Source organism: Perognathus longimembris, chromosome 21, assembly GCF_023159225.1.
Source record: "Perognathus longimembris pacificus isolate PPM17 chromosome 21, ASM2315922v1, whole genome shotgun sequence".
Lineage (NCBI taxonomy): Eukaryota > Metazoa > Chordata > Mammalia > Rodentia > Heteromyidae > Perognathus > Perognathus longimembris.
Window position 1 is genome coordinate 24,011,897 of NC_063181.1, and position 27,432 is coordinate 24,039,328.

Here is a 27,432-nt window from a genome sequence, read left to right on the forward strand (position 1 = left end):
AATGACTAAATGGCTTGTGTTTTTGTTTTTAATTTAAAAGATAGAACTCAGCATGTGTTACTACCCAGGGAACATTGAAACTTTGTAAAACTGTCAAAAATTTTAGATAGTGTTTAAACTGAGTGCATACTCAGGAGGCAGAGATCTGAGCATGGTGATTTGAAACAAGCCTGGGAAGAAAAGTTATCAGACTCTTAACCTTCAGTTAATCAGCAAAGAGACTGAAATGGAGGAGAGGCTCAAGAGGAAACCAACCAAGAACATGAGGACTTGAGTTCAAGTTCCAGTACTGGAAAAAAAAAAGATGGTAGGCAGATGTGCCCAGGAAGAATAGCTTTCCTATGTTCAGGTATGTAATTCTTACTCTCATTCCAGCCTTCTTCATATCATAAGTTTAAATTTCTCATCTGAGTTAATTCTTGTGTCATATGAGCCATCATTTCTATGGCTCCATGACCCCATGAGAAAATGTAAAGAATTATTATAGATCAAGACATAGTTCAGTATTATTCTAGGAGTGATTCTTAATTTGAACTAACAGCTTGAAAAATAATCTATTTTGACTGCTTTCAACTTGAACAGACCTAGAACGAATTATTACATGTAATGAAGGTCTCCTAGAAAGTACTTTAGGTCTAATGTGCAAAACTGTGCACATACTACAAACTATGCTGAAAATCCACAGTGAAAATGGTTTTCTTACAACACATTCAGCCTGCTTTTGTTTTTGTTTATTTTAAATGAGAATTACCCAAGTAGAATACGGGAATCTGAATCCCGGAAATGTAATGCCATTTCCATATCTTGGTTAGACTCCCTTCCTATTTTTCTATTTGTGGAGTTTTCTTTTAATTGGCTCCGACTTAGAATGCCTATTGATCTTTATGGGTTCCTGAGTATTGGGTTCCCACTTTTTGAAGCAGATATAAAAGAGAAAACAGAGTACTTTCCAGGCACAAAAGTTTCTCATTTCCCAGTGGATCAGTTATCTTGGGGATACTGTAAGAATTCAGTGACACCTAATGCAGTTAAATCCCATGACTTCAGTCTGACTTGATTCTGGAATATACTTCTAGCTACATAAAGAGAAAGAAAGATGAGAATTTAGTCCATGTCAGATAAAACTTTCTCCAATATTTAGGTGTGAAGTTTAATTTTTGTAGTTGAACAAATGCACCACAGTTTTTGCAGCTGTTAGGATTTATTATGCCTGAATTGCACTTTAAACTGCTTGTCTGACCTAATCTGCTCCTTATTTTCAAGCAGGCTTCATATATCACTGAATCTTACCCCTGGAAGAGATCTTGGACAACTTCTGGTCTGATGCACTCATTTTACATGAACAAAACAGTGAAGCTCATGAAAGTGAAGAGACATTCTAATACAAGGCAAACCTGGGCCAACAACCTCAGCTTTCTAAGTTCTGCTCCAGGACTTAGGGGGAAATTATTTCTTTTTTTTTTTGGCCAGTCCTGGGCCTTGGACTCAGGGCCTGAGCACTGTCCCTGGCTTCTTCCCGCTCAAGGCTAGCACTCCACCACTTGAGCCACAGCGCCGCTTCTGGCCGTTTTCTGTATATGTGGTGCTGGGGAATCAAACCTAGGGCCTCGTGTATCCGAGGCAGGCACTCTTGCCACTAGGCTATATCCCCAGCCCCCAGGGGGAAATTATTTCTAAATAGGATCTGGTTGATGTCCTTCACCTCTGTTCATATTCTTAGTGGAAAAGCTTTCTAAGAAGTACATGTTATTATTAGAAATTTAACATTTAGATCATTTTGCTCTCTTGCTATGACTTGTATCTTTTTATTATGTTCAATTTCTAACATACATAAAAGTACAGAGAATAGAAAAATAAACCCAATAGCCAACTTCAACTATTTTTAATTTATGCCCCATTTAATTTCATCTATATGCCCATCTATTGCCCATTTCAATTAGTTTGAAGTGAACCCAGATATTATATTATTTGATTCCTAAATATTTTAGTATGCATGTCCAAAAAACAAAGACACTTAAAAAGTAACTACAATATGATTAACCTAATAACCCAAATAAATTAGGAGCAAGTTCATTGTTCTAAGTAACTTAAAGTCATTCTGTTTGATCTATTATGAATATTTTATAACCACTTTATTTTCAAATATGTTTTTCCCCCTCAAAGGAAAGGCAAATTCTGTTAAGAATAGTGAATATTTTAGGTCAATGGAAAGAGACAGGCTCTGAAAAAGCTCATCAATATCACTGAAAGAATGAATGACTTCAAAATTGTGGAGGAATTTGTTGTGCATAAAGTTTTGTAGTTTTTTTAATAATTTTCCCCTAAATTAGTAACTTTCAATATTGGTATTTTGCTTAGATACTGTATATATTTGTCTTCTTTTTCTTTGGGTTGTTATATTATCAATATATTAAAGAAACTTGTCAACCCAGAGAGGGGGGAAGTCAGGGTTTACTCCTACTGGCAGGTCCTTCATTGACTTGTCCTTGGAATGATCTGGTGTGGATACCTTGTGCCTCTGGAGTTCAGTTAAACAGCATGAGAGATCATGAATTTTATGCTTAGAGCCATGCTCATTCAGTACAAACTATATTCCAAGAAGTATTTTAGGGGAGACTGATCTTTGGTGAGGGGGCCTGACTCCCATGTGTTTCTTGTTACTTCAACTTCCTTTTAGTTTCTTCTTGGAAGCCAGGGGTGGATGCAAGTGAACATCACATATCATTAGTAATTTCAAATTGGTATGGAGCTTTGTGTTACTGAATGTCGAAGGAACAGAACAGTTCTTCATGAGGCTGTCCTGGTATACAACACTCACCCAGACTACACATGAGGTAGAGATAGGAGGAGTTCAAAATTTAACATCTGGCAAAAGAGCAAGACCCTACTGAAAAAATAAGCTAAAGCAAAAATAGAGGCATGGCTCATGTGATAGAGTGAGTACATGCCTAGCAAGTGTGAGGCCCTGAGTTCAGAACCTTAGAACTGCTGAAAAAGAAAACAAATAATGGCCTTATTCATCACTGGTCTATTTAATGTGAAAGCTACACATTTAGTCAAGCTGATTAAAACCAGAAATTTCCACCAATGTGTTCTTCCACAGATAGACGTTAGGTCTTTGAGATCAAGAAGCAGAAAAGAAAAGAGGAGAAGGGAATAGGGGAGGGCGAGAGAAGTGAGGAAAATCGCATGACTAATAAATCTACAGACAGCTGGTCCAGCAGTTTTGTGAGTAGGACTGAGCCCACACATGGCAGGCGGCTTGCATTTTGTGGCCCTTGTAACATGTTGAGATATGGTGATACCAGCTTCTGGTTGGGAAACAAATGAAGTTCCTGCCTCTGAGGTCTGCTCGGGGGCAGGCTGTGCACATTTGCTTTGTCAGAGGTGCTGGGGAAGGGAAAGGAAATGACTGAGCTTCTGGAAGCTAAACAATGTGGACATTCAGCCTGATGGATGAGACTGATTTCTGTATCTCCCTTTGCTGAGAGTTCATTTATCCTAGGATCTGCTATGTAACTCTACTGCTGTTCAGCCAGCGCTCTATGAGAGCTGCAGGAACTCCTTTACAATATCTTTGTGTTTTAAATTCATTACAGTGGACCACTAGGCAAATACCTGAAACCACTGGAGACCCTTCACGGGGGCTCCCTTCAATCATGTTTACAGGAAAAATGCTTTCAGGATTACAGCTCAACAAGTGTCTCTAATCCTCTGAAATGCTGGCCAAAAGGAGGGATTCTTTCCCTAGCTCCAATCCATGTGTCCCCAGCGATAGGAACCTGAATGATAGGATCTACTAGGAACAAGGAATAAGGACCATGGTACACTAGTAGGGATCCTACCATGTGTGAAGGTGAGAGGGTCCAAGGGAGAGTTTGAAAATGGTTTAGGTGGTGGGGAGAGACCCAAGAGAAGGCACAGCAGGGTTGCATATTACAAAACAGAAGGGACAGGAAGAACGTAAGTATCCTGGGAGATGGATGGTTTTCCTGCTTTATAAATTGAATGTTTCCTTTTGGAGAATGACTTGGGTTTTGAGAATAAGTCCAGCCTGTGTGACTGGGAGTTTACTGTGGGCCTTTGTTAGAGTAGGTAGGTGTGTGGCTCTTGGCATTGCTTTTACTTGTCCAAGGTTCAGAATGAAGGTGATCAGGCTGGATCTAGGCAAGTATTAACTAGGCATGTTTCATAGTATGGAACTTTCTATTTCTGAAGGCATTGTTGGCGCTCAAGAAGATGTGGATTTTGGAGCATTTTCAACTTCTGAGTTAGAGATAGTCCCTTTGAAATAACTCTCATTTATAGTGTTTTAATCTTTTATCTGACATTGGGCTAAGCAGTTTACATGTGATAGCTTACATACTTGAGCTTTACCAGCATCCCTACAACCTCTACTGTTACCTCCATGTGACAACATTTGAGGAAACTGAGGCCCAGGATGACCTCAGACTATTCAGTGGCCCACTACAGCTGACCTAGCAGGCTGGCTCCACATTCTGCCCCCATTGCCTTCCTGACACTGCCTGGATCTCCCTCATACAATGAGCCCCTCACGTGCTATTGTGCAGTTTCTCCAGGCCTGGTGAGTTCTGACTGGCAGCACTGATTCAGGGTAGCTTAATTGGGGTCAGAATGCATTCTCTAGAGTGCTCCTTGCCAATCCCGTGGTTATTTCTTATTCTGACTTGCTTGTTTCTGGGCCCTGGGGCTTGGCAAGTAAGAGCGGGAGGTTCACATGGCTACACAGGAATGAGGCAGACTCTTCTTGCTCCTGTTAATGAGCGTTAAACATCTCAAGGGCCACTCTTCCCCACCCTTCCCCACTCCATCTTTTTGGACAGAGTTCAGACCACAGTGAGATGCCGGTGGCCACCAAGCTCCTCTATTGCTTGTTCATTTGGACTTGCTTGGCTTTGTGTAAGGAAAGGGGGCAAATTCTTTCTTTTCCCTCAGCACAGAAATCAAGTTGGTTTCTTCCATGTAAGGGTAGTGTAGCTTTACCCAAAGGGAAGTTTTACTTTTATAAACTTGGAAAATAAATAGTTGTTATATTACTGGGCTGTTTTCTACTTGGTTTATTTTCTTAATGAATCTAGCTTTCATATAGGGGTCTGGAAGAGCTGAAGGATTGTCTACTTTGACCCATGGTTTAAATTGGGTGTTTCACAAATTCATATGTGCAAGTCCTGAACACAGACAGTTCTAACTGTTCGTTGCACATCTAATGAGTTGACATACTGGACTATGGTGGTCCTGATCTTACACGACTGATGCTCTTTTAAAAGGGGCCACTTGGGCACAGGTATGTAACACAGGATGACACCCTGTAAAGGTACTTTTTTTGTATGTGTGAAAAAAAGATTTTTATAATTGTTTGTTAAGGGAATATTCCTAGAGAATAAAAAAGAAAAAGGGCCTATTTATTTCCATTTCCCCTAGGTTAAAAAAAACCCACAAAAACACTAGATGACTTCTGGGTAAAATATTATGTAGTGGCATTTTTGGGTATCACAGCACACAAATCCAGTTTCATCTGGCTTCCAACACCATTAAGCTGGTGACTTAGACCCAAGGGAACTGGCCTGTTTGTGCTGAACAAAGGAACTTGTAAACTCCAGTACATGTCAACAAATGTTATATTATTTAAAACAGTGATAAAAAAGTGCTGTGGCTGACACCTGTAATCTCTGTTCTTCAGGGAGACAGAACATTTCAGTTACTAAGAAAGATCAGGGTTTAGAGCTAGCCCGGCAAAAAAATTAGCAAGGCTCCATTTCAGCAAACAAGCTAGGCATGGTGGCATGGTCCTTTCACTCCGGCCACATGGAAGGCATAGGTAGAATTGAAGTTTAAGGCCATCCCTAGGGAAAAAAAATGGTGTGCCCCTATCTGAAAAATAACTAAAAAGTGAAAAAGGATTGAGGATATGACTCAAGTGGTACGTAATCTGTCTAACAAGTTTAAGAACCTCAGTTCAAACCCCAGCACACACAGAGAGAGAGAGAGAGAGATACATACATACACACATACATACATATACACATACATAATAAAACAGCAATAGATGAAAGAAAGGGAGGGAGGAAAGAAGGAAGGAGAAAAAAGAGAATGATAGGAAAGGAAAAACCAGAGTGAGAAAGAAGGGAGGGAGGGAAGTAAAGTCCTGGCAGCTTTAATCTATGCGTCAGTGTGTGTGTGTGTTCAGAGTTGAATCTTTCCAAAGTTGTTGTATTGTTTGAATGATGGTAGAGATGGTGATTAATTAGTTTTATAAAGTTAAGAATGCTTACAAGGCATTCATTAAAAAAGTAAAGAAGAAGAAAGAGAAAAGAGAGAGAGAGAGAGAGAGAGAGAGAGAGAGAGATAAGAGTACTTAAGTTACTCAATATGGCCAAGCGATTGAAGCTTTTTGTTGTTTAACCACAGCCCTGGACCAGGCATAGAATTTTAACTTGAAAACAATTTGGCATGTACAGTGTATTAACTAATTACCAATCACCTACCGTAAGATCTTTACAAGTGAGCATCTCACTTAATCCCGAGACTACCCAGAGGAGAATGATGCTTCTGTCTTCTGGCTGCTGTAGAGGAAGGAGGGAGAGAGGGAGCTAGGGAGAGAGGAGCAGGATGTGCCCAAGGTCACCTAGCTAAGTGGCAGAGATATTGAGGTACAGATGCCAACGTGGATATTCCAAAACATTCTCATTAGCCTCAAAGCTATACTACTTTAGCAAAATCTTTGTGGGAAATCCTTGCCTTAGGAGAATTCTGGAGGAGCTGTCAGGCCTCCATTTCTTCTTCTCTGTGAGTCTTAGGAACTTGGTATAATATACAGCATCAGAGCTGGGCTCTGGTGACCTGGGCTGTGTTCACTGTTCTCCTTCTCAACCCTGGTCATGGGAACTCTGATGAGTGTACAAAATCACTTTTTGCTAAACTTCCACATTTATGTTATTTTATCTTTATTGTTACTGTAAAGGTGATGTATAGAGGGGTTACAGTTACATAAGTTAGGTAATGAGTACATTTCTCTTTGAACAGCATCACCCTTCCCTTGCTTTCTCCCAGATTTTCCCTCATGACCCCCTGCCCACATAAGCTGTATAGTTCACTACGGCATTAGTTTACCCTTTGTCTCATGGTTTCTGTACTTTTCCCTTACCCTCTCCCAAACAGATATACTTACACACCAGACAAAGGGCAGAGAAAACAAAAACAGCAACAAAGAAGAAAAAAAAACCCAAAGTAACAAAAAATATTGTTTCCATTTCTTAGAGTTCATTTCAATAAATATCATTTTATAAGATCATATGCACATAGCTATTGAGCCTTTGTGATCCTTTCTTATGCATACCCTCCTTTGTCTCACTATGTGATATCTAGAGTCCTGTATAATTTATCATGTCCAGTGTATTTTTTTTTTGTCTTTTACCCTCCAGTGTGTTTACTTGTAGATTCATAGGCACATTCTGGTTACCACAAATGAGGGAAACCATGTAACCTATGTTTATTTGGGTCTGGTTTACTTCACTTAGTATAATTTTTTCCCAGGTCTTTCCATTTCCTTACAAATGGTACAGTATCATTCTTTCTTATGGAAGTGTAGAATTCTATTGTGTATATACACCACATCTTGATCCATTTGTTCATTGAGGGGCATCTGGGTTGATTCTGTATATTAGCTATAGAAAACAATGCTGTAATGAGCATGGTTATACTGTAGCTTTTTTGTGTTCTATTGGCTTTTTTTTTCTTTTTTTTTATTGCCAGTCCTGGGGCTTGAACTGAGGGCCTGAGGACTGTCCCTGGCTTCTTTTTGCTCAAGGCTAGCACTCTACCACTTGAGCCAAAGCACCACTTCTGGCTTTTTTATATACATGTGGTGCTGAGGAATCAAACCCAGAGCTTCATGTACACGAGGCAAGCACTCTACCACTAGGCCATATCCCCAGCCCTTTTGTTTTCTATTGGATAAAAGCCAAGGAGTGGAATTGCTGGGTCATAGGGAAGCTATATGTTTAGTCTTTTGAGGCATCTCCATACTGCTTTCCAGAGTGGTTGGACAAGTTTACATTTCCACCAACAGTGTAGTAGCATTCCCTTTTGGCCACATCCCCTCTAGCATCTGTTATTGTTAGTTTTCTTGGCTAATGGCCATTCTAATGGGGTGAGGTGGAATCCCAATGTTGTTTTGATTTGCATTTCCTTTATTCCTTTATTATACTGAACATCTCTTCATGTGTTTATTGGCTATTCTTACTTCTTCTGAGAAGTCTCCTTTTAAATTTTTAGCCCACTTGTTAATTGGGTAGTTGTTTCTTTGAGGGTTTATCTTTTGGGGTATACTTCCACATTTTAGTCACTGAGATGGTGGCTGTGTGGAACAATATACTGTAATGATATATAAAAGTGTTCTGGATTTCTTTTCTTACTTAAGACATACTTATCATCCAAGGCCATTGTCTTTCCATGACTTTACACAACTGATGCTCTTTTTTTTTTTTTTGCCAGTCCTGGCGTGTGGACTCAGGGCCTGAGCACTGTCCCTGGCTTCTTTTTGCTCAAGGCTAGCACTCTGCCACTTGAGCCACAGCACCACTTCTGGCCATTTTCTACATATGTGGTGCTGAATAATCAAACCCAGGGCTTCATGTATACGAGGCACGCACTTTACCACTAGGCCATATTCCCAGCCCTGATGCTCTTTTAAAAGGGGCCATGTGGGCACAGGTATGCAACACAGGATGACACCATGTAAAGATACTTTTTTGTATATGTGAAAAAAAGATTTTTATAATTGTTTGTTAAGGGAATATTCCTAGAGAATAAAAAAGAAAAAGTGACCTATTTGCTTCCATTTCTCCCAGGTTAAAAAAATAAAACCAAAACACTATTTGATACAACACATAAAATTATTGTCTCCTTATTAGCACATATAAGGTGACATCATGGATACATTAGTTTGTCAAAAGCAACCATGGATAGATTCTCTTACACCTAAAACTTAAAGTAGTTTAAGATTATATGATGACTTGAAAAATCTCTGGGAAACTTGCTCCAGTGACTTGGAAATGTGTGAACAGAATCTGATGAGCCAGGAAGCCAGACCAAAATTTTCTGAAAATAAATACATGAGATTTTGAGACAAAACTGTGTCCTGTTGAATTTCCGGGCTCAACTGTCTCCTTTTGTTATTGCAATGTATGTCTTTGTCATGGCTTCAAATTTGAGCTAGGCTTTATCCCACTTCTAGAGCATTCTCACTCCATTCTACAGAAAAACAGATCATTTCCTTGTTGATGCAGAAGAGGGCTCCCGTAGAAACTCATTCTTGCACTGAGACTAGGATGAGCTAAAGAGCTAGTCTCGATTGTGCTGGGAAGAATGTTCACTTGAGAAGACTGAACTCTTCCCCCTTTCCTCTGCTTCTGGGGCTGCACCTTGGTGGCCTGAAGGAAGTCAGTGGCCCTCTTGGAACTTAACTTCCATGGTACAATACCAAGATTACTTTACACAAAAACTTTAAGTTTTTAGTCCTAGTACTAGCTGTGGTACCAAAAGATCTTCCAAACTCTGTTCTTTCTATGTGGGCAAAAGAAGAGCAGAAAAGAGTTACTCTTATACAACTAATCTAAAAAACAACAACTAATCTTACATATTAAAAATATCATACCTGACTTGGAATCTCGTCTCCCCACTTAGACTGACCTACCTTCCTTCCTTCCTTTCTTTTTTTTTCTATTCTCTCTCTTCCTCCCCTCCCTTCATCCCCTCCCTCCTTCATTCCCTTCCTTTTTCCCTCCCTTTCTTCCTCCCTTCCTTCTTTTCTCTATCTCTTTCTTCTCTCATCTTTATTCTCTCTTGACTTGTTTTACTTATAAACAAAACAGATTTTCAAACTGACTTCTTTAAGTAGGATGATAGTGTGTTCCTGTTTGTCTAGGAAAATATTCTCTTAATCATTTTGTTCTAGAGTCATCAACATCATCCTTTTTAAAAAGCATCCTAGTTGAACAATACATAATACAGCAATCATAAACAAAGCTCCTATGAACTATTGTTAGAGCATAACTAGCCTTCTAGTATTATAACAGAAGTAGAATTTCAGCTGTACCTTTAATATATGATATGATTAATAAGAAGAAGGTTGTTGCCTTAACATTTAAGGTTGTTACCCATAAGGCTAATTACTTAAATTGCTAAACATTGAAACAAAGTTTTTAAATGGCCTTAGCACTATGTTAATTACTTGCAACATTTTTTTACAATTATTTTAATTTGATAAGATAGGAAATATTTGTGTTTTGCTTCTTTTTTGATATGTGCCTTTAATTGTTCTCATATAACATTTCTCTAAGTTGCAGGAAGCTGCATGTTGGAACAGCCATTGCTTAAAATCCATTTGTGTTGTAGTGTAATTTCTCAAGGCTTGGGAAATAGCTCTGTAGTGACCTGCAAACAGAGTGCAGAAAAGACAACTTTCCAGATTGATTAGTCTTAGGGAAGCATGTGGACTTAACTCTCTAAATTGCATGTACCATCTGGGCAAAAGAGCAGAGGAAATCATGTCTATCATCTGAATAAGTATGCCTTATAGTGTACATGCACTTATGTTTAAACTAACTAATAAGGCATTAAATATTCAGGGAATATTCTAGCAATATAAACTTCATACTATGCAAATGATGATGAGCATGCAGAGTCTGAGATCTAAATACTCATATCAGACATCAGAGAAGCAGTGGGAATAGGACAGAACAAAAAAAACAATCCCAGACTAGGGATCCTAAGAATGGAATTCTAGTTCTGTCTCTGAGCTTGTTTTTCCCCTCTTTATTTCTGGTAACAACCCCTGCCTTTGTTCAGGCTTAGTAAATCTTGTGTTATCAGCTCTCAGCCACTATGACAAATGTTTGAGACAATCAAGTTATAAAGATGACAGGCTTCTTTAGGCTCACTGTTTGGCTGGGCAGCACATCATGGCAGGAGCCTATGGTGAGGCAAAACTTCTGCCTCCTGGAAGGGATAGGGAGAAAGGAAGAGGCCAGTGTCCCACAGTCCCCTTTGGGTCACAACCACCTCCCTGGAGACGAAGCCTTTACAACACAGATCTTTAAGGGACATTTAAAATCTAAGCTGTAGAATATCCTATGCAAGCATAGGAATTTTTTCCCTTAAGATTGCAGGCTGTATGGAAAATGAAGCAGACATAATATTGGTTCCGTTATGACCTGAAGTCCATGGGCATTGGTGTACCTCTGCTGGGAATACAGCAATAAAGAAGGCCTAAAATTAACACATTGAAGTACACATTTATTAAAAGTCTACTTTTTGGAAGACAATAGGCATAATATGATTAATTCCTAGTGAAACCTTCCCTAGCTAGTTGCCCCTTTTTTACTTGTTTGTTTTTGTGGTACAAGGTTTTGAATTCAGGGCCGTGGGTGTGCTAGATTAGGATCTATCACTTGAACTGTGCCTCCAGCCCTTTCTCCTTTTGGTTCTTTTTCATGTAGAATCCTGTACTTTTTGCTCAGACTGGCCTCAAATCCCAATCCTCCTATCTCTGCCTCCCAGGTAGGTGAGATTAGAGGCCAGAGCCAATACACCAGGCCTCCTAGTTAGCCTGTCTTTTAATTGCAATCCTTCTGTTTCCAAAATGGCATTATTTTCAGTCTCAGAAGAGGATATTGCATTCTTCCATTACATCTGTTTCTTTCATATTCCATATAATTTGCTAAGTGGTGTGCATAGTGTTGTCCCATCCTATTAGGACAGAGACTCCTTGATAACAGAAGATTTTGTTATTGTGGTTGCTCTCTTGTTTTCTTTTAAAAATTTTGTATCCTGGTGCCTATAGCCATTAGTAGCCCATAACAAATGTCTAATGAACATTTGTTCAGTAAACAGGTGTTGAAGGGACACCCAGTCAGGAAAGCAAGCAGACATTTTTGTGAGGCATTGCCCTGTCTGACAATGAGATGAGAGATGTAACAGAGCTTCTATTAGTGAAGAAACAGAAGATGGGCTTGTGACTTCAGGGACATAGAAGGCCAATGAGAGAGAGATTTCAAAGTCTTTCAGAGAAATGAGCATTATTAGAGTCTTAGAGGATTTGTGGGAGTTCTCCAGGGAGTCAAGGATGCTATAGATAGCCTAAGCAAACCTGGCAGCTTTCGAGAAGGCTTGAGATGGGAAATGACACTATTGGGGATGACCATATTTCTGTACTTTGTAAACATAGTGACAAATACACACTATGCCTTACTGGGGAACCTGTGTTTATAGAGGTACCTATATTTTATTGGGGCACCTGTATTTATAGTGATCTTTTAAAAGAAATGAAGTCATAAAATTGAGACCATGACCCATGCTGGCTGGGTGTGTTTAGTGGCAGTGGGTTCTGTAGGTATGTGTGGGAGTATTCCCTGGTGATGACTACTTCCGTGTGGCCCTGAACTATCTTGTGGTTTATCTATGGTCATTAAGTAGACCAATGGCTCCCATGATCCTCTTGATTTTGCAATGGAGAAAAAGTAACCATAATATGTTTTCTGCTCCACGAAAAGTCTACTGGTTATATTTTAGCAGAGTATTTAATGAAGTGTTCAGTGTCAAGCTAAAGAATGAGTTTTTCTTATAAAAGAGTGAGAGTTACATATTTGCTCACCTTTTCTGACTACTTCTAGTTCTAATTATCTGAGAAAACCATTCATGTTTTGGTGTTGGCTCATTTTGGTGGTGGGGGAATTAATTGAGTGAGCTATGTGAAGAAGCTAAGGAAGAAATAACAGGAAAATAGCTTGGTAGAACTCTTCTTCTACCTTCTGAAGCTTGGCAGTGGAAAGTAATTGCTATCTTTTCCACAATGTAACCCTAAAATGTACATGAAAAATATTAAAAGAAAAACTTAATCCTTAAAAATGTCTACCATGTAAATCAGGCAACCGAATTCCTCCTTTCCCCCTACACTTGTGAAAAGTTTGATTACCTGTCAGATTTTGTTTCAGTTGAGAGGCATATTGGATTTCAAGAGAGGAAGTCTGGTATCTGTATACTTGCATTTCAGATGAACACTGGATCCTTCTAGAGGAAGCCTGTGTTCTGTATTAGTCTTTGGTTCATCCAGGCCTTGTAAATGATCATATATTTGGTGTTTTCTGTGCCTACTTGAAGCTTGATGATAGTAACTTTAGGCTCTGCAAATGAACACATATAGCTGGAGCATGCATTATTTCCAAGGAGAAGATTTCAGAACAAGACAGACTGCGAAGGTGATTCACGGCTGGACTCACGAGCTACACATGCAGGTCATGGTGGATTGCTTTCTTTGACTTGGATTAACAGCCTGATAATAAAACTCTTCTGATGTTACAGAAAACATTTTAATCATTTGGAGAGAGACTTGGAAATTTAGTAGAAAGAGGCTTGTGGGTATTTTAGGAAGAAGACATAGATATGATTAAATACAGATGCATTAAATAGGACACAGAAAGAAAACATTCCAGTGTTTACTTCCAGCTAGACCAGGCAAAGAGCAAAACTCTATTTACAAAATAACCAGAGCAAGAATGGCTGGAGGGCTTAAGGGAATCCTTTAGGAAAAAAAATGAAAGAACACAAAACAGTAACTGAAAGTTATAGGAAAGATAAAAACCGCTAGTACAAGTTAACTGGATAGCTAAGTCCAGGCCTCTGTATCACTCTTCTTTCAGGTGTAGTCATTCTCTTTACCCCTAACATATTTTTAGTAAAAATTCACAAATAATAATGAATCTATGTTAACTAGCACAACGTATGATCTTTGACAATAAATAAGAACATGAGTGGGGAGGGGAGACTTATATAAAACTTTCTTTTTTCTTTTTTTGGTGCCAGTCCTGGGGCTTGAACTCAGGGCTTAGGTGCTGTCCCTGAGCTTTATTGCTCAATGCTAGCCCTCTCCTGCTTGAGTCACAACACTACTTTTAGCCTTTCTTGGTGGTTAATTGGAGATAAAGAGTCTCACAGACTTTCCTGCCCTGGCTGGCTTTGAACCATAATTATCAAATCTCAGCCTCCTGAGTAGCTAGGATTACAGGTGTGATCTACTAGTGCCCAGCAATAGAATAAATTTTAAATATTGTTTTAAAATAAATTGCTTTAATACAAAATAGATAATTATTCCTATAATATCTTCAATGTAATTCTATAAGAAACCAATAAGAAACACTGAAAATATACAGAAAAAGAAAAGAGAGTTGTTGACTACAAAAGCTATATAAATATAAAAAGGGAAACTACCGAGAATTGAGAAACTAAAGCCATGTCTTCCAAGAAGTAAACAGTTAAGGATCCTTCATTATCATAAATTATTTTAAATGTAAATAGACTAACAAATTAAAGAAGAGAGATTAACAGAATGTTTTAAATCCATAACCATGAATACAATACAACAAATTTACTCTAAAGAGTGAAAATTATTGATAGTGAAGAATGCAGGCAGTAACTATAAAAAAAAAAATGGCTAGAAGCCTGCCTTAAACAATACAGTGCCTGTATATCAAGCATAAGGTTCAGAGTTCAAATCCTAGTATGGGCGGTGGTGCATGGAAACATTCTAAGAGGAGAGAGCAGACTTCACTGTCAAGCAAGAAATCACATGAGGACCGAAGTCCTGATTAAATTTGGCAATGAAGAGATTGTCATTTTTATTAGTCAGAAGAAAAAAAGTGTGTAATTAGGAATTTCTTGTTGTTTCTTTTTCCTAGATGCTTGATTTTCATTAGCAGTAAATTTCCCTTACTTCCTTGGCATTTTTCAATTGTATTTACTTAGTATTTTAATAAAGCAAAAGAACCAACAAGCAATACAAAAAAAAGGAATTTCTTAATACTGAAAAATAGTATGTAAAATTGTGGTGAAAAGTAAGTAGTATAAATAATATCTATGACAAAGTTCAAGGTAAGGAAGGACCAAAATTTAGTTGGCTTCGCAGTTTCTTCTGTGTATAGAGTCACCTGTACATAAGACTGGCCGTCTCTCTTACCGTATATCTTCTGTCCACCCTCCCCTGGCTCCAGGTAGGATGACCTTAGAGGTCTTGAGGCTCTAATCTGCCCAGTGCTTTAGGTCCCCTTGTCTCCATTCTCTCTGTTGGAATTCACATTCAGACCTGCATCACCTCAGTTGAACCACCTCGCTCCCTAGGTGATCTTCTGCATCGTGCTTGGTAATTTTTTTTTCTTAAACAGTCCTATTGAGTCCTAACTTTAATGTTAACACCATGAAATTCACCCATTCATACATAACAGTTTGAGGTGCTTTAATACATTTCTACAGTCATGCATCTATCACTCCAATTCAGTTTTAGAAGGTTTCCTCCTTGCTGGCTCCCACTGGATGAAAATTATAAGTGCATATCCAGTTATATCTCTTCTTTGCTCAGTATTCAGTCTGCCCCTGTTGCTTTTTGACTTCTATCGGAGAAAGAATAATGTGGTAAAATAGTGACTCTTGATGTTTTTAGAAGCCATTAAGAGATAACAGGGCTAGTTTGGTTATAAACAACAACAACAACAAACCCAAACCAAAAACAAACAATCCTTTCCTCCTGATAGTGATTGAGCTCTAGGTCAGAGGCCATAACTGTGGCCGGCTGAGCATTCTGTGCTGTCAAATGAGATTCCAGAGGACAGTTGGGAGAAGATATCCCAGTAGCAAGCATGAATCTCTCTCTGGTTGTGGGTACTAGTGGGAAGGGATGGGAAAACACAGGGGGAAGGAGAGAGAAGAAAGTGATAATACTCTATGTAAATGTGTGCAGATAGAACAAAGAAACTCAATGGGACTGGCAAGAGAGGGAGGAGGGAGGAGGAAAGAATGGCAGAGGTAACTCTGATCAAGATGAAGTGTATCTACAAATGCACATGTTAAAATGAAACACCTTTGTACAACTAATTGAAGCTAATTGAAGGAGAAAAATTTTTGGAGGTAGAAGAGAAGGAAGAGGAGGAAGATGGAGGAAGAAAGAAGCAGCGATAACAAGAAGAAGCAAAGAGACTATTGCCCACAAGATCTTCAACAAAAGAGACAAGAATCACCAGTCAGCCTCAAGTCCCTCTTTCTGTTCGCTGTTTTTCATCCAGAAAAGAGTAGTTAAAATGTTGTGAAGTATCATAGATGCCACTGCCCTCACTCTACCCTTCTGTCTTAATACATATTTACAGTTGTGCCTCTATCATTCCAATTCAGTTTTAGAAGGTTTCATTGTGCACAGGTTTCCTTTATAAGTCCTAGTATAGGGAAATGAGTGGTCAGGGCTACAGATAAGATGGGGGACTTTCTTACTCTTACAGAGACTTAGGGAATTGTCCCACCAGCAGCATACTCGAACACTGCAGTGCATGTACCAGGAGTTAAGCTTTGAACACAGGGATGACTCTAGGCTGAGCAGGTCACAGGACACAGAGTGTAGGGCAGGAGACTCTTACAGTTACCTTTATCCATCTGGAAATGTTGTAAGGATTAGTTTGGACCAGCACAAATGACAAACGCTACTGCAAACTCATAGGTGAGGGAAATTTGATTCAAGTCTTTCAAATCAATTAAATTTTAAGATTATATATTTAGATTTTGGCTTTTAAGCCAAATTCAGTACACAGTAGATACTACTGCACTACAATTTCTTTTTTTTCCATTCTTGGGGCTTAGACTCAGGGCCTGAGCACTGTCCCTGGCTTCTTTTTTTGCCAATCCTGGGGCTTGGACTCAGGGCCTGAGCACTGTCCCTGGCTTCTTTTTGCTCAAGGCTAGCACTCTGCCACTTGAGCCACAGCGCCACTTCTGGCCATTTTCTGTATATGTGGTGCTGGGGAATTGAACCCAGGGCTTCGTGTATTTGAGGCAAGCACTCTTGCCACTAGGCCATATCCCCAGCCCGTCCCTGGCTTCTTTTGCTCAAGGGTAGCACTCTACCTCTTGAGCCATAGCACCACTTCCAGCCTTTTCTGATTATGTGGTGCTGAAGAATCAAACCCAGGGTTTTGTACATGCTAGGCAAGAACTCTACTGCTAAGCCACATTCCCAGCCCATGCACTACAATTTCTTTTTTTTTTTAAAGTTTTTATTTTAAAACTGATGTACAGAGAGGTTACAGTTTCATACGTTAGGCATTGGATACATTTCTTGTACTGTTCATTACCTTGTCCCTCATACCCCCCTCCCCCCTCCCCCTTTCCCCCCCTGTGGTGTTCAGTTCACTTACACCAAACAGTTTTGCAAGTATTGCTTTTGTTGTTTCTCTTATTTTACCCTTTGTCTCTCAATTTTGGTATTTCCTTTGAATTTCCTAATTCTAATACCAGTACACACTGTTTCCCATACACTCAGATAAGATTACAGAGATAGTGTAGATACAATCACAAGAAGGTGATACATGAACATCATCAATAGTAGAAACTACAGATACACATGGGATGTTGAAAGTAGTTACAACTGTGATATAACAATCATTTCCATAAAATGGAGTTCATTTCACTTAGCATCATCTTATGTGATCATAAGGGTATAGCTATTGGGCTCTTGTGATCCTCTGCTGTGACTTGCCTAAACCTGCATGCACTACAATTTCAAAGGAGGATGTTTAAGAGACTTACTTTTTGAATTTTCCACTGCTCCCCAAGAGCTAAGTTACAGACCAAGATCTTAACACATATTGCCGATCCATCTGTATAAGGCAGGGATACAAGTTTTCTTAGCTATTTATACTCACTCAGCTTATTTAGTTGTAAGTCTTATATTTTTAAAATAAAAAATAAGAACCATAATCTTGGGGAGGTCTTCACAAAGCATTTGAGTAACTCAAACTGAAGACTAAATTCTCTTCACTCAATCATTAGGTCTATTTTAGATACACAGTTAAGTACATCATTTTAAAGCACTTCAGACGTTACTTGTAAATTTGGTGTATTTAATTTTTTGTTAAGGTAAATACATATAACATCAATTTTCCAGTCTTAACCGTTTTAAGGCTTATAGTTCATTGAAATTGAATACATTCAGAACAGCATCCATCACCAAGGTCCAGCTTTATCTGGTAATAATGATCCTCTTTGCTAATTATACAGTGCCTCCCCATGCCCCACTCCAGCCCTAGGCAACCACCATACTACTATTGGTCTCTATGATGTTGACTGTTCTTGATATTGCATGTAAATGCGGTCACACAGTATTGTAGTATCTTTTTGTGGCTGACATTTCACTTAGCACAAGGCTTATCTCCCTTGTTGCAGTCAGAAGATCTTTCCTACTGAAGACTGAATAGTATCCCATTGCATGTATAAGACTTTTTGTTTACTGATTCATTCTTTGATGGATACTGGTTGCTTCCATATTTAATTGCAAGTAATGATGCTATGAGAACTGGTGTACAGATTTCTCATTGGTACCTTTTTTCATCTATGCACATCTATCTAGAAGTGGGATGAAGAGATCTCACAGTTGGTTTTAACTTTTTGACAGATAGCCACTGTGTTCCCCCAATAGCAATACTACTGTTTCGCATTCCCGACCAACAGCGCATAAGGGCTCCAGTTTCTTTACATCACTGCCAACACTTACTATTTTCTTTTCTTTTTAGTAACGGTCACCCCAGTGAATAGTAATATTGAAGAATTTCATGTGCTTGTTGGCCATGTGTATGTTGTCTTTAAAACATTGTAGCTGTGACAATTATAATAACAATGAGCAACCATAAAGAAGACAGTGACCCTCACCCCATGGAATTCCTATTTTTTGGTAAACAACTCATTTAATCGCTGAAACTCTTACAAAGTCTTAAATGAAGAGAATTTCAAAGACAAATTTCTTACACCTTCCAATTTAAGATCACAAATCTTAACTCAGTTGATTGAATTGGAGTTACAAACCAAATCGGCCTCATTAGCATCTCTCATCTGATACATAAATTCCACATATGCCAAGTGTTCTTAAGCCCGATTTAAAAATATTAATAGTGTAACACTTCTTCTTTTTGTCAAGATGATGTACAGAGGGGTTACATACTTAAGATAGTGAATACATATACATTTCTTGTCATACTTGTTTATTTTTCTTGTCATACTTCCTTATTTCTCTCCCTCCTTCCCTCCCCCCAACCTACCCCCTTGCTTTCTTCATTAAAAATCAATCTTCCCTTTGATGTAAAGTCAATCTAATCTACATTGCTTATGACCTCTATGATTATTAACCGTAAAACTATTCCTTCCAGATTGGGTGATATATACACATATATTTCTTTTCTTTTGCTTAGTGTAATCTGTTCTTTCTTGTTCTCTAATTTCTGCCCTCATCCCTGCTGCCCTTGAGTTGCTTGGTTTGTTCTCATCAGTGTCCCTTGCAGCTGTTGGGCCCTTTCCTATTTTCCACTCATTTTGTGCCCTCCTTCCAGCTTCTTTCAGATGAGCACATGTATACACCTTATGTGAGGTAAGGTGTATAGGGTCCTTTAAATTCTCTAAGACTAATTATGAAGAAGTCCTTTGCTTCCTTATCTTTGGAGTTCTTTACCACCTGGATATTAATTTATGTACTTGTGAATTAGTGTTTGTGTTTTACTTTTTGGTGCCTTTCTTCCAAGATAGACCTTTTTTGGTCTCTCCGATTTCTTTAGTGGTAAGCTTTCCCAGTATTGGATACTAGAGTCACAAGACTGAGATTACCTGATGGATAGTTTATGACCTGCATCTGATACACCTGATAGTGTCAGGTTGCCTGTGAAGCCTCAAATGAGGATCAGGAACCAGGGTTCCATTTCCTGGGACAGCAGTGATGTTCTCATAACACATGTGGACATGTTGAGTCCGGTTTACAGCACCTGTTCCAATAGCATTGGCTTCACAATATGCCGCCTGCAATATGTCACCCTTCATAATCTCAGAGAATACCATTACCTGATTTGAATGAATACACTTCTTGACTGTCCCTACCGCTCCTGCTTTACTTTATCATGTTCTGTAATTCAGTCAGTCTCCCTACCCTCCCTCCTTTTTTACCCCTATTATTCTGTTTAGCCCATAGATGCCATTACTTGGCTTGAATGGGATCACTTCCCTTATGTAAGGTCTTTTTTCAGAATTGGCTGGGCACAGCTACAGGGAATTGCCCTCTAAAATGTCCAAAACAATGGAATTTTGTTTCAATTTTAAGTCAAGAGTGATTCAAACAACCCAGATACTGGGGCCTCACACTTGTAATCTGAGCTGTTCAAGAGCCTGAGATCTGAGGATTCCAGTTTGAAGCCAGCCCACGCAGACAAGTCTGAGATTCTTATGTCCAGTTAGCCTGCAAAAAGCTTGAAGAAGAGGTATAGCTTAAGTGGCTGAGTGCCAGCCTTAAGCTAAGTGAGAGCCTGAGGACCCGAGTTCAAACCCCACTACTGGCACACATAAACAAACAAAAGATTCAAACATATTTGCTAGGATTTTCCCAGTTGACACTTCTCTTCAGACCAACTCACGTCTCTAAGCCCCTTCTGAATAGGAATTCTAAAACTATCACTTTTTCGTTGCTTCCCACGATGTAGTGATTCATACCACATACACCACACTTGGAATGGAACATAAAGCCTTTATTTGGCCTGCAAGTCCTTGCATGATCTAGCTCTCCATGACCTCATCACGGACCTCACTCTTACTCCAGCCACACTGGCCCTTTTTCTTACATTTTTTTTTTTTCCAGAGAAGCCAAACACTTTCTTACCTCAGGTCCTTTTGCACAGGCTAGTCCCCTCTTCCTCACTCTTTGCTTGGGTAAAGCTTATTCTGCCCGCCTATTTCCCACAGAGGGTTTTCTTCATTAATTTAGCACAGTCTGTGCACTTACTGGTTAGTGTGTCCCTTCTCCACAGATCACTTGCTGCAGATGGCCAGGTATGGTGTTCGGTTTGCTGGGTATCCATGGCTTATCCTCGGCAGTGAGTAATTACCTGCGGAATGAACGAATATCATAACTGCCACAGCTACCACCAGTAGCTGTAAAATCATAACTATTACCCTTGGTATAACCACTTTGGCTCATGGGAAGTTCTGAGCCATTGTTGGAGCAACCTAAATGTCAATATCCCCTGCCTTCATCAATACGGTTATTATTTTTTGACATCATCTATAATGTTTTTTCCAAATTTACTCAAATATAGTTTCTCAAACTTATTTTTCTGTTCTTGGCATTTCTCTTAGATTTAAGAAGATATGTTAGCAGAGTGCCTTCAGGGGAACTATCCTAACTTTTGAAAAACAGTATTGAACATCAGCTAATTGCTTTACATATTGATTGATGTAACTAAAAATTTTCTATGAGACGGAGTGGTTATGTACTAATTTATCCCAGGATCGTTAGAGAGAAGGATATTCTGGCTGCAGGTTACACAGAGGGAAGACTAAGAAACTAAATGACCAAGGTCTAGCTCTAGATTCTAAGTCTGTGATTTAACCCCGCCTCCTTTCTCCCTGGCTCCCCAGGAATCTCTTTGCCCTTCTCCCCTAAATTCAATCCTTGGAATAGCACCAGATTGTATTAGAACCTTCCAAGTCCTAACTATTTAGAATCTCTTTACTTTTTAATTTTGAAATGACCTCTGCCTAAGAATATGTCTCTACCAAGGTAATGCCCTTGCTTCTTGGAATCCATCAAGATGAAACAGTATTAAAAAAAAGTGTGAACGTTGTGCTGTTACAGGTCCTCCCCCCTCCCCCCAATAGATGTTCCAACCTGGAATAAAACACAGCATCGAAAAAGGAAGTCAGATGTATGTTTACTTGTTTATATCACAAAGCACTTTTGGAAACCCGACTGGGAGAGATAAACGGTTAGGGGAAAAATGGCAGTGGCAGAGCTCGGTTGGGGTTCGCAGCCCGGAGGCTGGGCGCCTTTAACTCGGCGGCGTGACCTGGCGTCCCGGGCCCGCGCCGCGGCCGGGGCGCCCCGCTCGCCCCCTCCCCCCGCCGGCCCGGCGCGCGCATTGTGGTCCTAGAGCGATTGGTTGCTGGACCCGAGACAGCGGTGCGGAGCCGAGCGGGGCTCCGGGGCCGCGGCCAGCACGCCGCCTCGCCGGCTGGCAGTGACTTCCACCCGGGATTCAGGGGGGTCGCGGGGGCCGCGGAAGAGTGCTCCCGGCGGGGTGCCCCGGGCGCCCCCGAACGCGGCGGTCAGTCGGTCGGAGGAGGTCGCGGCGGCGCCCCCCGCCCTCTGCCCCGGGGCTTCCTCCGGGGTCGTCGCAGGTGGGCCGGACCGGACCAGGCCGATCTCTCCGTTCCCACGGAGACTCGCTTTCTCCGCGAGGGGGAGGGGCCACCCTAAAATATGTAAATTACCCAAGCGCGGTCTCCAGGCTGGGGCACCGGCCCAGGTCCCGGGGTCCTCGCCGGCTGCTGGGTGTTTTCCATGCAAATGAGAAATCTGGCGGCCTCGGCGCTCCCACTCCCGGCAGATGGGTGATTAGCCCGAGCCGGGGCGGCTGCTGTCCTGCTTCCTGCCCTTCCGCAGCCCCTCCGCGCGCTCGCCGCGGAGCCGGGCGCGGCGCCGCCGTGCGGGGGTCGGTCGGCGGGCTCCGCATCCTCGGCCGCCCACGGCTCCCGTCGCCGCCCGGGTCAGTAAGTAGGAGCATGCCTGCGGACAGGGGCACGTGCGTGTGGGCGCAGCCAGCCAGCCGCCCACTCACCCACGCACACCTCCCGGAGCCTCGGGGGGAAGGAGATTGACGAGGCGCCGCAGTCGCCAGGACGACTCGGGCTCTTCCTGGATTCCGCAAGGAGCCCGCTTTGCCGGGCTGCAGCCGCTGTCTGTGGAGCCCGGCCGGATCCCTCAGCTTCCCCGGGCCACCACCCCCCCCCCCCCCCATCTGAGCCTCGGGAAGGAAGATCGCCGCCCAGGGACTGACTGCCGGGGAGGCCGAGCCGGGTCGACTTCGGGGGTGCTGCGGGCCGCGCGGCTCCTAGGCCCGGAGGGACACGGCTTGGACACTGTCATCCCCACGCCGCGGCGTTGAGAGCCTCCTGGCGCAGTGGGGCTGCCGCTGCCGCCGCCGCCGCCACCGCCCCTCTGGCTTCCCGGGTGCCCGATCCCGGGTCAGCCCCGGAGGCCTCGGTTTCCTCATTTGTTTGGGTCTTTTGTGCCGAGGCTCGCACAGTTGGCTAAGCACTCCAGCCGCTGAATCGGGCCATTGTCTGCGCTCCCATTGCTTCCACGCTGCAAGTCTCGGCGCCCCCACCCCGCCCGCCCCCTCCCCGCCTCCTCCTGGCCGCGGAGCCTCCAAAACGTGCCTTTCGCCTCCCCCCCAGGAATCTGGAAGCTATAAGCCGAGCGGATTGCAAATGAAGTGTAATGCATTGTGGGACGTGTGTAAAATCGGAGCCTTCGCCGTGGGGGTGTGGGGGGGCGTGGGGAGGGCCGGACCCGCTGCTGGCGGTGTAGACGCCGACGACGAGGAGGGGCTGGGAAAATGTGCGCAGAGTCCGCCCGGGTCGTGCCCGCCGTAGACGGATGAAGCAGCGCGCTGCGCTCCGGCGCTGAGGCCCCACGCTCGGGGGCAGCAGGTCGCCCTCCACACCATGAAGAAGACCCGGAGCACAACCTTGCGGCGAGCCTGGCCTAGCTCGGATTTCTCAGACCGGGCCTCGGACCGCATGAGGTCCCGCAGCGAGAAGGACTACCGTCTGCACAAGCGCTTCCCCGCGGCCTTCGCGCCCCAGGCTTCGCGGGGCTACATGACATCAGGTTGGTCTCGGCGGCTCTGCCTCCGGGCCGGGTCTGCGGGGGGGTGCTCGGTGCGCCGAGGCTGGGCGGGGGGTGGGGGGGACAGGGGGTGCTTGGAGCCGAGGACCCGTGGTGATGGATGCGCTAAGTTATGGGAAAAGCAGGGGAAAAATTAGCTCACATCCACCATTTTGTACCTCAGTAAGATCCACAGCAGGCCCTCTCCATATGGGGTTGGATTCTATTAGTTAGGTAAAATCGGGGGGTTGAAGGAGGGTGGAGGCGGGGGGGGGGGGTGAGCCAGGCGTTTGGGCTGCAGGGAGATAAATGACTGCAAGCCCTAACGCAGCAGCCTCCTTGAGCTTTGTGCAAGAGCCCGAGTCTAGGGTCGCATGCTCCTGCAGTGTGGCCACTTCCACCTTAGTGGGTATTTGAACAAAATCCTCTTATCCCCCTTTAAAGAAATGGGGGCAGGTTCCACGCGCCGTTCTGGATTCGAGTCAGGGGAGAAGGGTGCACGCAGATCTCAGGCTCGTACGATCTGCACGCAGGGAACTAGGCTGGAGCTGATTGACTGCGTTCTGTGGGGTTAATGGTGTGGATTGAAGAGTCCGCCTGATTGTGTGTGGATTGAACATATGTGGCTTTGAATTCGGTTGCTTGGAAAGAATGGAGGCTGTGTCGTGAATCTGCATGTCAGACAGGAAGGACAAACAAAACGGTCAATGGAAGTGGAGGCCTCAACATAGGTTTCATCTTAAAAATGCAGTGCCCTGAAAAGCCTTTCTGAATGGGCCCAGATCCCTGTGGAAATATGACAGTGGCTTTGGTTTGTGATGTGGGAACCCAATGATAATATATTTGAGACGCTGGAGGAGGAAAACCCCGGAAATCTTTTAATGCTTTTTCCCCTTTCCTTCTTTTTAACCACTTGTCTGTAAAGAGATGGAAGACATCAGGGTTTGTTTGTTGTTGTTTTTTTAATTTTTCATTGTGAAAATAATTTATTTGCTCTAGATCTAGTGTAATGGGAGAAACAAGGTTTTATTTTAAATCACATACTATACCAAGTCATCCAAATCATTCTAAGCCCCATCTTAACTGCGAAGATTGTTTTAAGCTTGTGGTTGGTTCTTAGAGGCAAGCTTTATCATCTTCCTCCTAAAACAGCAAGTCCTTTTAAAGTAGGGTCAGTATCTCATGCTTTAAAAATGTCTTGTGACCACATTTCCATGCATACAAAGCCCAAGTAAAATAACTTATCTTTTTCTTAAATTGCCAAATCAGGCAGCATAAGGATGTTCTACTATTTTGGCAATAAGGCTTTCTTGATTTTTCTCTTTCATGAAAAGCCAAATTTGTAAAGGAAGTGACAACTACAGTTTATACTTTAGTAATTTAATTCATTGCTGTGGTTGCTGTATTCTTTAGACTCATGTCAGTAAATTTTAAAATATACCTAGATCCAAATCTGACCGCAAAATACAAATGTGCGTAGATCCATGTCTGTATTGAGTGTTCAGGGAATACAGGCTTTACATACTTAGGAGCTGAATGTCTTCATTCCATTTTGATCAGGCCCCACCCCCTCTTCTCTGTCCCTTTTAAGTAATAGGTGCCCAAAGTAAGCATAAAGCAATTGGAGGGCAGGTGGCCATCATTTCTTCAACAAACCTGCATGACTCTAATAATGTCAGGCACATTCCCATGGAGCCTATTTTTATGTCTCTTCCACATTGCTTCATTATGAGCACATTTTCCATCTTTGCAAAAGAACTCTCTGCTGTTTCTGGTGTGGCAAGACATTTTTTTTCTTTTGAGGGCTTGAGGAAGATGCTTTTAATTTCATATGATTCTCTGGTTTCAGCTCTTGACCTGTGTATGTGGTGAGTTGGTCTTTTGGTGATGATGAAAGTTAACCTGTTTCAGGTTGTTGGCTGTTCATCTACAGTCCATGTTAGGTTACTGCTGAAAACACAAGAGCCCCTGAAGAGCTGTGTCATTCATTCAGCATTTTAAGAGGTACCCACTCAGGGTAAAGCACTTTGCTCTACATCCTTATGAGGTCACTGGATTGGATAGAATATATAAGTTTTATATAGGTAGGGAGAGATATTATTTGTCCTTTATTTTAGATGACGGCTAGTACATGCAATGAAGAGCAGGTGTTGGTGTTTATGGAAAGAAACAGTAACTATGAGGACAAACACTAACAATCACCAACACCAACAATCAACATTGAGAAGAGTAGATGGAATCTTATATGCAAATTTGGGGGAAGTGTAGCTTGGCAGGATGTGTATCTTATCTATTTTCTTTTCAAATAAGGATCTTTTCAATATAGGAGAGTTTATAGAAGTCAGTGCTGTATTGAAACAGTTTGAGATCATTTATAAGTTCTCTTCCTCTTGGCAGATGCAAATGTATCAAATTAGTCACTTTGGGTACCAGCAGAACCTTTGGCACACAAACTAGAAAAGCAGTAACTCTTAATATTTTTTTTCCCTTTCTCTTTGTCCAGTCATTTGGTTTAGCGGTCACTCATGTCATTGGCCATTACTCGTGTTATCACGCTTTATTTTTAATAAAGTCTTTCTTTTGCTGTGGGTAAATGTATCTATGTCCAAAGAACAAGATGAGTGGAAACCTGAAGAAACTTCAACTGAGCCTAAAGAAACTTCAGCTAAGATTATTTCTAGAATTCCCATAGCAAATATTCCTGATGGTTAAGAAAATTAAGCATTAACAAAATCCTGGTAAATGAGAAATCCTGAGGAATTTTTAGAAAAAGACATGACTAGCTCTCCTTTGGACTTGATACACCTATGTAGCACACAATAGGTGCTTTAAGCAGAATTGTAGGCATGTGTGATAGCTTGCTAATGAGACAGCACCATTTCTTCCTAGTAATAAGTAATTACCAGTGTGAAATGTGATTTATAGCAGTGGACTTGACCTTTGGCCTTAAGCTCAGGAGGTTGGATCAGACAGCCAGGAGACTGATGCAGTTTTATAAAAGGATGGTTAGATGGAAAATTAGGAAGGTTTCTATCTCCAGGCCTATGTCTTCTAGGCCTCTTTTTAGCTCCCAATCCATGCTACCCAATCTAAAGTAATCCTAAGAGTCTACCAGCCTCCTAGCAACCAGGAGGTGCAAAGAGCAGAAGAGGAGACCATTGTTCCTCTGGCATATTCATTTCCCAATGATAGTTTCTGGGCAGAAGGGGGGATGGAAATCTTGTCTTTTGTCTAAGTTAAGATGAATAATAAAACCACGCATGGCATTATCTGAAGAAGAAAAGGGGTTGGATTTAGTGGCTGTAGGGTCATTCTTCCACATTTTCTTAAACTAGAAAAACAAAAGAGATATTAACGGGAGATTAAAGTAAAACTCCCCACCAAGAAGGAAAGGTGTGTTAACGCTCAGTTCTTTGTAGATACCAGTCTACTTGGGGACCTCTGTGAAATGATTTTCAAGGCTTCAAGTCTTTTGTGGATAAAGCCATTAGAACCTGTTCTGTGAACAGCTTCATTTGAGTCATTCATTCAAAAGATGCTAACTTCTTCCTTTACAATCCCTCCAGCAGAACTGGGGCTGAAACTTCTTTATGTTTCATGTATAATACCGGTAGAGTCATAGGGGCCTTCTTATTGATCAAGATTGAAAGTTAATTTTTCCAGTCTACAGGTTCTATAGA

The 27,432-nt window shown here is 41.7% G+C and overlaps 1 protein-coding gene and 1 long non-coding RNA gene across 7 annotated transcripts in view; one reads left to right on the forward strand and one right to left on the reverse strand.

The window, feature by feature from the left end:
• Positions 1-27,432, forward strand: part of Stox2 (storkhead box 2) — a 203,673-nt gene that overhangs the window by 74,466 nt on the left and 101,775 nt on the right. The window contains exon 1 of one of the 6 annotated variants that reach the window (XM_048330407.1): positions 19,526-23,755. The exons of the other annotated variants lie outside the window; for them this stretch is intronic. Coding sequence (XP_048186364.1) covers positions 23,590-23,755 — 166 coding nt within the window. The 5' untranslated portion in view covers positions 19,526-23,589. Of the gene's footprint in view, positions 1-19,525; positions 23,756-27,432 lie in introns of those variants that run through there. 6 annotated transcript variants of the gene reach the window in all.
• Positions 217-27,352, reverse strand: LOC125339301. Its single transcript, XR_007208525.1, has 3 exons — positions 27,337-27,352; positions 25,761-25,763; positions 217-627 (listed from the first exon to the last, which is right to left on the reverse strand). It is a non-coding gene; the product is annotated as an uncharacterized LOC125339301 (long non-coding RNA).